The following is a 12,581-nucleotide window of genomic DNA, read 5'->3' as shown; positions in this document are numbered from 1 at the left end:
CTTTTTAGGGAGACAGTGCAGTTAATTTGGCAACGGTGAAAGAGCAGCGATAAAGTTCCAAGTCATGATGGTGAGAGGTTTGGAGGGAATACTTGCAGTGTTCCCATGTTCTAGTTGCCCTGTCCTTGTAAGTGGTAGAGGTTGACAGTTTGAATATGCTGTCAAAGGAGCCATGGTGAATTACTTATTGATAACCTATTAATTTCCAACTTTGAATTTGGTGATACTTTGCCCCTCCTCCTGCTTTTTAACCTGCATCTTCGAACAGAAAGATTGACAAAAAAGCAATGCCTTATATGCAATGGTTTGCGAGAAGTATTCATGTAAGTCAAACTTATAAACAGAAAATTATTCCTAGCAAAAGATTGTCATTAACCTAACACTTGTCCTTTTACTTAATTAATACTTTTTGAAAGTCATCTAACCTAGTAATTTGCTAAAATAGTGAATTCTTTATGTGGAAGTTACAACAGTATTCAGCATTACAGCAAAAATTTGCATTTACTTGTCATTTTAATGTAGCAAAACATCCTATGGTTCTTCACCGTATAAATTGTAGAATATGTAAATAAGGTTGACAAGGAGCCAAAGGGGACATTCAGACAAGTGACCAACTGCTTGATCATAGAGGTGGGGTTTATACAGTGTCTTACTGTGTAAGAGGTGGAAAAGTAGAGCCTTAGGCAGAGAAATTGGAACTTGGAGCCCAGGAAGACTGCAAATGCTGGGGAAGACAGGAAATGGGGTTTGTAAGAACATGGTTAGTAAATGAAAATGGTTATCAAGCATAAAATCTGGTTTTAAAAAAAAACTTTTTTTTTGGTGGCAGCAAGCATAGGTTTAATTTGACTGTTCTACTTGTTCCGTAGGCCATTATAAATGCTGTGGCCTCCATGTCTGTCTTTGCTTCATCAGTTGTATTGCCACATGTGAGTAGCCTGGTTGCAAGCATGTTTGGAAATCCTGCTTTCCATCAAGTGACTAATGAGGAGTATAAGATCATGCTGGTTCCTGAGGGAGAGCTGTACGACAAGTCCCTCATCCAAATGTAAGTCATTATTTCACATACTTGCTCAGTGTGGGCAAAATATTAGGAGTTTGTCAAAGTAGATAGGGAAGTAACATTGAATGGACCTTTAGAAATCAATATCTGTGCTTGACAATCATTTCAACAAGGTTTTCTGTCATTTTCTTTCTTTGCCATGAGTGAAGTGAGGTATAATAATAATGTCTTGGGCTTTTGTCACAATTTGCTGTAAAAGTTGCTGGGGCCCATATTATTTTTGGTAGCAGAGTTTGCTTCTACCTCTTTGAGGAGCAATGGTGCTCTAATATATAACAGTTCACACCTTGAAGTGTTTGTTGCTGTCAACCTGTGGGCATCTCGTTCGAACAGTTTAATAAAAAAGGATAATTTATGTCTTCCAGTTAGTCTACCTGTTGTCATTCCACTTAAGGTGTTCAGTCACCAAACAACTGTTTGAGGTATTTTTCAGAGATGCTGTTTCATGTTCCTGGAGCAGGTGGGACTTGAGCTCATGCCCATTGGTTCAGAGAAAGGAATACTGTCACTTTGCCCCAAAAGCCCTAACAACTTTATTTAAAGGCATAGAAATGTGGAGAACTGATGCAGGAGAAAGTGAGGACAGCAGTTGCTGGAGATCAGAGCTAAAAATGTGTTGCTGGAAAAGCGCAGCAGGTCAGACAGCATCCAAAGAGCAGGAGAATCGACGTTTTGGGCATGAGCCCTTCTTCAGGAATGAAGAGCCCTTCTTCAGATTCCTGACGATTCTCCTGCTCTTTGATGCTGCCTGACCTGCTGCACTTTTCCAACAACACATTTTCAGAACTGATGCAGGGCAAACTATTCTGAATAATGCGCTAAGTTTGCCAGATACATGGAGTCATAGAACTGTACAGCATGGAAATAGACCCTTCAGTCAAATCCATCCATGCTGACCAGATATCCTAAATTAATCTAGTCCCCTTTGCCAGTATTTTGCCCATATCCCTCCAAATTTTTCCTATTCCTATACCAATCCAAATGGTTTTTAAATATTGTAATTGTACCAGCCTCCACAATTTCCTCTAGCAGCTCATTCCATACACGCACCACCTTCTGTGTGAAAACGTTGCCCCTTAGGTCCCCTTTACATCTTTCCCTTCTCCCCTTAAACCTATGCCCTCTAATTCTGGACTCCCCCACTCTGGGGAAAAGACCTTGTCCATTCATCCTATCCGTGTCCCTCATGATTTTATAAGGTCACCCCTCAGCCTGCAACGTTCCAGGGAAAACAACCCGAGCCAATTCAGCCTGTCGCTAAGCTCAAATCCCTCCAACCCTGATAATATCCTTCTAAATCTTTTCTGAGCCCTTTAAAGTTTCACAACATCCTATACGAGGAGACCGGAATTGAATGCAGCATTCTAAAAGTGGCCTTACCAATGTCACGTACAGCCATAACGTAACCTTCCAACTCCCATAGTCAATGCACTGACCAACAAAGCGTTGTTTTCACTATCCTATCTATCTGCAGTTCCACTGTCAAGGAACTGTGAATCTGCACTCCAAGGTCTCTTTGTTCAGCAACACTCCCCAGGACCTTATTATTAAGTGTATAAGTCCTTCCCTGATTTGCCTTTCCAAAATACAACAACTCGCGTTTATTATATTGGCTGACTACGACAGAACCTTTTACTTCTCTGATATGCAGCTGGCAGAAGCTTGTTTTAAAAATGCATTTGTCCTGCCTAAACTTAAACTGTACCAATTACAGAAATCAATATTTTGTTATATTTGATTTGTTTTGTCTGTAGTGTTGTAAATGTGTTCTCAAACTCCATGGTTAACATTAATTGGAGGTTTGCTTATTTGCTCTCTCATTGAGAACCTCCTAACTCCCTAAGCATGTCCACCATCTACAAGGCACATGTCAGGAATGTGATGGAATGTTCTCCACTTGCGTTGTTGCAACTCAACCTATCCAAGAAGCTTGACACTATCCAAGACAAAGCAGCCACTTCGCTGGCACTACATTCACATCTTCTGTTATTGACGCTCAGTAGCAACAATGTGTACCAGTTTCTGGTAACTGGTAGCCCCAGGATGGGTTGTGGAATTGATGTGTTGATGGTTGATCTTTTTCTTCAGGCCAATTTGTAAGTTTTGAGGATTCTTTCTATTCTGTACTAGTGCACAGCAAGAAACCACAAAGAAAGCCAATCTGAAACGGGAAAATAAAGCATATTCCTTTAAGGAGCAAATAATTGACATGGAACTTAAGGAGGTAATTAACAATTTATTTATTGCTCTTAGCCTGCTATGTAATTTTCTTTCTTTACATACCATAAATAACTCTGCTTTCCTCTCACAAGCCTACGCTACAATGTGAATTTGTATTCATCATTGGAATAAACCAGGGCCTCATGTCAAAAACAAATTCAAAATGTTGTCGACTTTTAATGCAAATTCTCATAATCTTCTCACAAATGTTGAAGTTTTGTAGCTTGGGTGCTCGTTGTTGCGGTTCTGTTCGCCGAGCTGGGAATTTGTGTTGCAGACATTTCTTCCACTGTCTAGGTGACATCCTCAGTGCTTGGGAGCCTCCTGTTCTCTGCTTGGCTTGTCCTATAATAGTAGTGTTGTCCCAGTCGAACTCATGTTGCTTGTCATCTGAGTGTGTGGCTACTAAGGATAGCTGGTCGTGTCATTTCATGGCTAGTTGGTGTTCATGGATGCAGATTGTTAGCTGTCTTCCTGTTTGTCCTATGTAGTGTTCTGTGCAGTCCTTGCATGGGATTTTGTACACTACATTGGTTTTGCTCATGCTGGATATCGGGTCCTTTGTCCTGGTGAGTTGTTGTCCGAGACCACTCTCAGACAAGCCAAACAGAGAACAGCCAGGGAATTCCTAGAGGCATGGCATTCATCCACAGATTCAATCAATAAGCACATCGACCTGGACCCAATATACCGACCACTGCAGCGGACAGCTGGAACTGACAACTGGAAGCGGCAGATACAAGTCACTATAAATGCCGGAGGAAAGATCACAGAAGCACTTAATAGGAGGTTCCCAAGCACTGAGGATGTCACCTAGACAGGGGACGAGACATCTGCAACACAAATTCTCATAAACTCTCTGAAATAGGTTTCATTAATTTTCCAGTATCATGCACTGAGATATTTTGCTGATATCAAACAGACAAAATATCAGATACAATAAACACTGTGAATATGTGGGAAGTGTTTTATTAACATCCAGTTCTAATTATAAATTTTGTGTCTTTAAAAGGCAGCTTGTTAAATATAGACCACCTTACATTTGGATTTGTAATTAATTGGTGTGTCACTGCACATTGTTTCAAAATAAAACCATTTGTGACAGGAAATTAAAAAGAAGAAAGGTCTGAAGGACGAGGTGCAGCTGAGCAACAAACAGAAGGAACTCCTGCAGTGTCAGCTGGAGAAAGAGTCTATGATCAGGAAGCAACTTCAGCAGGTACAGAGAAACTCCGATACCACCAGAACCAAAGTCTTGCTTTTACAGATACTTTAGTTCTAAAATGTTTAATTTGGATAATTTTTCATTTCCTCAAAAGGCAAGGAATTAATTCACACGCACCCTATTCGTGTGATCAGTTCTAGGGAGGCGACATGGTGATTACATTTGACATTGTGGGATGACAGAGTACTGGAGCTATATTGAGCTTTCTACTCATGATTTCGTTCTTTAAAAAAAAAACTGGAGTCTTCAGGAGATATCTGCAGCGTGACAGCTCGAGCGGGCATGATGATGAGCGGAGGTTCCCTGGTACAGATCATGGGCAATGGTCAAAAGTTGGAAGGCTGGCTGCTGGGAGCTGCTCAAGTCAGAGTAGGAGAGGTTGCACCAAAATGGCATCAATTTGGGTCAGGCACTGCAGTACACATCGTTTTTTTAAAAAAGCAATCTTTCAACGTTCAACAAGATTTCCAGCACCAATAACTTTATAACATTAAAGCACTAAATTTCCAAACAGGACAAAGTTAAAAGAAGACTGTGTCTGTGTTGCCGGTTTTAAAACTGAGGTTTTATAGCCATGTCAGAACATCTGTCAAAACCTTTTTAAACACTCTGCTGTTTCAAAAGGCTGCTACGTGCATTAAACAAGGGTGACTTTAATGATTAGATTAGATTCCCTACATTGTGGGAACAGACCCTTTGGCCCAACCAGTCCACACTGACCCTCGGAGTTGTAACCCACCCAGACCCATTTCCCTCTAACACACCAAACACTATGGGCAATTCAGCATGGCCAATTCACCTGACCTGCACATCTTTGGACAGTGGGAGGAAACCGGAGCACCCAGAGGAAACCCACGCAGACACTGGAAGAATGGACAAACTCCACACAGTCACCCGAGGCTGAAATTGAACCTGGGACCCTGGTGCTGTGAGGCAGCGGTGCTAACCACTGAGCCACCATGCTATTCAAATAAATCGCAAAAGTCAGATTGGCAGAGGTAGCCATGAGGAAGAATTCAGACAGTGTATTCAAATTAGATTTCTAGAACAATATATTGTGGATCCAACCAGGAATCTCGTTATTTTGGACCTAGGGGTATGTAAAAAGGCAGGTTTAATAAATGATGTCAGAGTAAAAGACTCCTTCGGAAACATTGGCCATAAGATGGCAGAAACCTGGTTTGGAAGTGACTAGTACTAAACATAAGCAGGGGTGGTTACAAAGAAATGAGTGTAGAGCTTGCTGGAGTGGACTAAGAAAGGAGTTCAGCAACATAGATAGTTGAGGGACAATGGCAGTGTTGTAATGACAATGACAATATTCAAGGCTTACAACAAGGATTTATCTCAGTGAGAAAGGAGGATTCTAGGAAAGGGGTAAGCAAACCCATGGTTCACCAGGGAAGTTAAGGATAGCATCAAATTAAAAGAAGAAACGTACAATGTGACAAAAATTAATAGTAAACCTGAGCATTGGGTGAGTTTTGAAAAAAAACTGAAGGCAAAGAAAAATGAGGAAGATGATAAACTTTGAGGGTGAATTTGCAAGATGGACAGCAAGAGCTTCTTGAAATATCTAAAGAGGGAGGTGGTGGCCTAGTGGTATTATCGCTGGACTGTTAATCGGGAGATCCAGATTCGAATCCCACCACAGCAAATGGTGGCATTTGAGTTCACTAAATATCTGGAATTAAGAATCTAATTGTTGATTGTCAGAAAAACCCATCTGCTTCACTAATATCCCTTAGGGAAGGAAACTGCCATCCTTACATGGTCTGGCCTACAAGAGACTCCAGACCCACAGCAATGTGGTTGACTCTTAACTGCCTTCTGGGTAATTAGGAATGGACAAGAAATGCTGCCAAGCCAGCAATGCACTCATCCTGTGAATGAATAAAGAAAAGAGATATAAAAAGGAATAGGGGACCAAATTGAACATCGGCCCCTCAGGGAATGAGGCTGAGGAAATAACGGGAAAGTAGGAAATAGTAGAGGAGTTGAAGGTATACTTTGCATCCGTCTTCATGATAGAAGGCACTAATAGCATTCCAAAAATACTAAGTACTTAAGGGGCAGAAAGAAGAGAGGAAATAAGTGCCAGATTTTGGCTCAGTGGTTAGCACTGCTGCCTCACAGCACCAGGGTCCCAGGTTCAATTCCAGCCTCGGGTGATAGTCTGTGTGGAGATTGCACATTCTCTGTGTCTGTGTGGGTTTCCTCCCACAGTCCAAAGATGTGCAGGTCAGGTGAATTGGCCGTGCTAAATTGCCCATAGTGTTAGATGCATTAGTCAGAGGGAAATGGGTCTGATGGGTTACTCTTCGGAGGGTCGGTGTGGACTGGTTGGCCGAAGGGCCTGTTTCCACACTGTAGAGAATCTAATCATACTACACAAGTTGATGGTGGGCGGCATGGTGGCATAGTGGTTAGCACTGCTGCCTCACAATGCCAGAGACCTGGGTTCAATTCCTGCTTCAGGCGACTCTGTGTGGAGTTTGCACATTCTCCCTGTGTCTGCGTGGATTTGCTCCGGTTTCCTCCCACAATCCAAAAATGTGCAGGTTAGGTGAATTGGCCATGCTAAATTGCCTGTAGTGTTAGGAGAAGGGGTAAATATAGGGAAATGGGTCTGGGTGGGTTGTGCTTCGGCGGGTCGGTGTGGACTTGTTGGGCCGAAGGGCCTGTTTCCACATTGTAGGGAGTCTAAGTAAATCTAAGTGCAATGATGATCACTAGAGAAAATGAACTAAGGAAATTAATGGGGGTATAGACCAATAAGGCCCCTAGACCTGATGGAATGCATCCTAGAATCTAAAAAAATAGCTACAGAGATCATAAATGCACAGGTGGTAATTTTCCAAGAAGCCTTAGCTTCTGGAAAAGTTCCAGATGATTGCAAAACTGCCAATGTTCCATCCATATTCAAAAAGGAATGGAGTCAAAAAAAAAAGTTAACAATAGACCAGTTAGCTTAACATCTGTCACTCAGTGTCAATATAAAGAATGGAATAGTACAGCATTTAGAAATACATATCAAGCAAAGTCAGTTGGCTTCATGAAGGGAAAATCATGCCTGATAAATGTATTAAGGTTCTTTGCTGTGGTAATACCATGATCAAAAAGAAGGGGGAAGTTGTAGATATTAATGTAATTGGATTTCCAGAGGCTTTTAAGGTTCCACACCTTAGGCAACTGGAAATAGTTATTCAACCTCTATCCATGCTAATACACTGATCAAAAACAGACAAATGGGATAAGGAGAGCATTTTCAAGATGGCAACCTGTAACGAATGGAGTGCCGTTGGGATCAGTCATAAGGCTGCAGTAATTTACAATATTTATAAATGACTTGGATGACAGAAGAGAGTGTACTATAGCCAGGTTTGTGATTGGCAAGTGATGAGAATGACGTAAAGGGTCTGTGGGGAAATAAGATAGGCTAAGCTAGTTAGGCTAAACTTTGCAAAATATCATTTGGAGAAAATGTGGTATTATGCAATTGGTATTAAGAATAGAGGGGCTGAATTTTATTTAAATGGAAAAAGACTGCAGAAAATTATGGCACACAAAGGTTTAGGAGTTCTCGTCCGTAAATCATAAAAAGCTAATGTTCAAGTTGAGCAGGTATTTGGAAAGGCAAGTGAAATGTTGAACTTCCGTTCCAAGGGAATGGAGTACAAAGAGTCTCCAAAGCCCATTGGCCTATGTTCTAGGTTCTTAAAGGAAGCAGCAGAGATTGTGGATCCATTGGTTATAACATTCCACAAATACCTGGATGTGAAAAAGGTTACAGTGAGTTGGAAAAATAATGCCCTTCTTCAAAAAGGGAGGGAGGCAGAAAGTAGGAAACTAAGTAGTAGTTAGTTTAACATATATCATTGGGAAATTGTTAGAATCCATTATGAAGGAAGTAATGACAGGATATTCGGAAAGTCATAATGCAACCCAAGAAAGAGTGGCATGAAGGATAATTCTACTTTGCTGGAGTTCTTCAAAATGTAACCTGAAAGATGGAGAAAGGGGATTCTGCAGGTACAGTATATCTGGACTTTCAGAAGGCACTTGATAAGATGCAGTGAAAAACTGCTAATACATGAGTTAAGATCACATGGGATTGGGATAATTTATTAGCTTGGATGGGGCATTTGCATAACCAACCAAGTCGAGAGCTAGGATAAATGGGTATTTATATGTTTGGCAAGATGTAACTATTGGGATGCCACAGGGTTTGGCCCTTGGGCCCCCAACTATTTTTAATCTATATTAATGATTTTGATGCAGGGATAGAATGTATGATATTTGCATTTGGTATTAAAATAGTGGAAAAGTAAGTTGCAATGTAAACAGAAGAAATTTATAAATGGATATGAATAGGTGAGGTGAGCAGATCAAAATTTGGCAAATGGAGTTTAATCTGGATGAGGTTATCCACTTTGGTCAGACAAATACAAAGGAAATGTATATCCATGATCTAACAGAGAAACTTCACAGTGCTTCAGTGCAGAAGGATCAGGGTGTCCTCATGCATGAATGACAGAAAACCAGTAGCCAAGTATGCAGGGAATAAGGAGGGTAAATGGCATTTTGGCATTTATTGTCATTATTTGCCTAATGTTTGACTGTATCTAAATGAGCTATTACTAAAGAAATGCTGTTCTGTTCTGTTGTCTGCCCACAGTTGGATGAGGATTTGCAATCCGCTCTGAATGTTCTGAATGCCATCATCAAAAAGAACCCACCTGGTTTGTCACAGCAGATTCCTACTCTGATCCGCTCATTCCTCCCACTCTTCCAGTCACCACTTGTAGCTCCCAGGATTAAGAATACTTTCTTGGCATTGGGTACATGTATCTTGCCAGCAGATCTAAAAAACCTAGGTAATTATCTGCTGCATGATTTCAAACTCTACTTTGGTTATTGTACAGTGCATTTGTTGTCTCTCGAATTATTTGCTGCCTTATGAGGCAAGCAGAAAGTAAATAACTATGGAGCAGTTTAACATGTGCTTAAGACCATAAGACATAGAACTGAAAGTAAGGCCATTCAGCTCGTCGAGTCCACTCTGCAATTTAATCATGGCTGATGGGCATTTCAACTCCACTTACTCGCACTCTCCCTGTAGCCCTTAATTACTTGCGAGATAAAGAATTTATCTATCTCTGCCTTGAAGACATTTAGCGTCCCAGCCTCCACTGCCCTCCTTGGCAATGAATTCCAGAGCTGAAAATGTGTTGCTGGAGAAGCACAGCAGGTCAGGCAGCATCCAAGGAACAGGAGATTCGACGTTTCGGGCATAAGCCCTTCAGGAAAGACCTCACTTTCTCCCCAGTGAATTCCACAGGCCCACCACTCTCTGGCTGAAGAAATGTCTCCTCATTTCCCTTCTTAAATTGACCCCCACTAATTCTAAGGCTGTGCCCATGGGTTCTAGGCTCCCCATCTTACGGAAACAACTTACCAGCATCCATCTTTTCTAAGCCATGCGTTATCTTGTAGGTTTCTATTAGATCTCACCCCCACCTTCTTAACTCTAATGAATACAATCTCATGATCCTTGGCTGTTCGTGGTATGTTAGGCCCATTCCAGGAATCATCCTTTGCTAAACTGGAGCAAGGCCAATCAAATTCTGCAACACATCTGTTCAATTTTTGAAGCATTTCTAAACGCATGAATCCTTTCGGTATCATTCAAAATCATAACCGTATCCATTCATCGAATAGTCTGGGTCTTTTCATTTAAGTATTGTACTGGATCACAAAGACAGTATCGTAAACTCCTTTCACAGGCTTTTCTCCCTTTACCTAAAAATCTTAGTCAATTCAATAACATTGGATTTTCTCTAAATTTCATGAAAAATATTGGTGATTTTCTCAGGCAGTGTATCCCAAAGTGGATTCCCAGGAATAAGCTTTTTGTCTAGGCCTTAACCATCAAAATAACTAACTATTTTCTTTATATGCCTTTGGAATAGTCCAGTTAATAAAAGGCATGTGCATTCTGCTGAAGTAGCTGCTTGGGGAGAATGCATTTCACTACTGGGTGTATAGCATGAAAGCATAATTCAATGAGAAGGTGACCTGACGTTCTGTTAATGATTTAGGTTCCCTAATTGGCCATGTGACGCTTCGGCTATTGAAACCTGCGTGTGAATTGGATGAAGCTTGGTGCCAGGAAGAACTTCTAACTGCGACCGCCCGTGCTGTGTGTCTGCTGCGTTCACTTACTGTGGCGAACCGTACAGGCAAGGTTGAGGCTGGTATGTCATTCAAATGAAGTGAAATTACATCATCTTGTCATATCCCTTGTGGTTATTGCTCAGTGACTATGATGAGTTCAGGTTTTGAGGGAATTTGAATCTTTATTTAAAAATCCCATTGGAAAACTCCACAATGTAATCTTTAAATTACCTGCTTGTTGAATTTTGCTCTGTTTCATAGAATTTTGATTTCTTTTTAGTCGTTTTATTTTGCTTCCTATGTTGATTTGTTTCCAATTTCTGTTTAGTTGCTGTGACAATGTTTCTTTGCACTCATGTGGTTTCTGGTTGTTTGAAGAAATTCCATTTATATTTTTTGTTGGGAGTTAAAATATTAGAAAGGTTGCCTTTAAGTGCCGCAGTGAATATTACTGTTTGTATTGCCTCTTGCAGATGTCAGACCCCTCACTGCTCCAGCATTTGCTTATTGCTTCCCCCTCTTAAAAATGGTCTTGACTGATACAATCAATGACAGTGAAGAAAAGGAGGGGATACTGATTCAGGCACTCCAAGTGATCAATGAGCATGCTCAGCTGAGATCAGCAACTGACAGCTCTCAATTGATTGATGAGGTAATATTTGTGTTTTTGACCATTAATCTTTGACTTGTATAAGAATGTATTATCATTGTACTTTGAAAAGCCACTGTCTTGTCTTGGTCAGGCAGCATCCAAAGAACAGGAGATTCAACGTTTCGGGCATAAGCCCTTCTTCAGGAAGAAGGGCTTATGCCCGAAACGTCAAATCTCCTGTTCCTTGGATGCTGTCTGATCTGCTGCGCTTTTCCAGCAACACATTTTCAGCTCTGATCTCCAGCATCTGCAGTCCTCACTTTCTCCACTGTCTTGCCTTGTCTTGTTATTTTCAACAGGAGAATGTTGTTGATACGTCTCTGCACACTTTGGAAACTGAAATTGTTTGACAAAGTTGTGAAACAAACTGAGTTTCTGTTGATTCCCACTCAGTTTGTTGGGGAAGACAACAACATCACAATTTCAAGTTATGTCAGACTGTGTCTAGATTAGATGTCAGAAGGTAGCTCTTTTCCCTCTGCAGCAAGCTGTTGTCTCATGATAGACTTGCTGAATTCCTTCACCTGAGAGCTAAGCATATACTGGATCCCTTAAATTCTGAGTGTAGTCACATACACAGATGATTCATGCACCTATTTATGGTGTTATTTTACCACATTAAAGAGGTGTACCATTTGCAATTAAATTTGAGATAGCGTAAAAAATCCAGGAGGGGTGAATTCTGTGCTAAGTAGGCCCTGTGACCTTAGTGAGCAGGTATTTCTAGGACTGTTGTGCAGCCTCTCTTTTGCTGCTTCCAGTGTGGTGGCCTTCTGGCCGCAGTATTCACCATTTTGCCATACCAAGTTGCAAGTAGAATATTTGGAACATAGAAACATAGGAAAAAGGAGCAGGAGTGGGCCATTTCACCCCATTTAATTAAGTTGGGTTGATTTACCTCAGTCATTTTTCCATACAATCCCAATTTCCTTTGATCTATTTAATGCCTATAAATCTATCAATCTGTCACATTGAATATATTCAATAACGGGACTTACACACACCTCAGAAAAGAGCACCTCCAGGGCTCCCCACTTTTAGAGTGAGCACATTTGGATGACAGTGTTCTGTTAGGTCTTGCCTGGCTTGTTCCAGGGATAGCAGATTGAATAGTGGGGTTTACTGACAAACCTCGGTTGTAGTGGCATGCCTGATTCCAAACCAAACTTGCTTGAAGTTGGGCTGACCAGTAGCCATGCAAGAATTTGAGAAGTGAAAGCATCTTCTGCCTGCTTCTAGGAACA

At 41.1% G+C, this 12,581-nt stretch overlaps 1 protein-coding gene across 1 annotated transcript in view; it reads left to right on the top strand.

Annotated features, from left to right (window-relative positions):
* Positions 1–12,581, top strand: part of gcn1 (GCN1 activator of EIF2AK4) — a 133,354-nt gene that overhangs the window by 55,019 nt on the left and 65,754 nt on the right. The window contains exons 21-26 of the mRNA XM_060843785.1: positions 870–1,048; positions 3,194–3,287; positions 4,389–4,502; positions 9,187–9,385; positions 10,610–10,765; positions 11,159–11,337. Of these exons, the coding sequence (XP_060699768.1) occupies positions 870–1,048; positions 3,194–3,287; positions 4,389–4,502; positions 9,187–9,385; positions 10,610–10,765; positions 11,159–11,337 (921 nt within the window). The remainder of the gene's footprint in view (positions 1–869; positions 1,049–3,193; positions 3,288–4,388; positions 4,503–9,186; positions 9,386–10,609; positions 10,766–11,158; positions 11,338–12,581) is intronic.

The sequence above is a fragment of the Hemiscyllium ocellatum genome, chromosome 24, assembly GCF_020745735.1.
Source record: "Hemiscyllium ocellatum isolate sHemOce1 chromosome 24, sHemOce1.pat.X.cur, whole genome shotgun sequence".
NCBI lineage: Eukaryota > Metazoa > Chordata > Chondrichthyes > Orectolobiformes > Hemiscylliidae > Hemiscyllium > Hemiscyllium ocellatum.
Note: the sequence above shows the minus strand (reverse complement) of the source record. Positions and strands in the feature narration are given on the sequence as shown.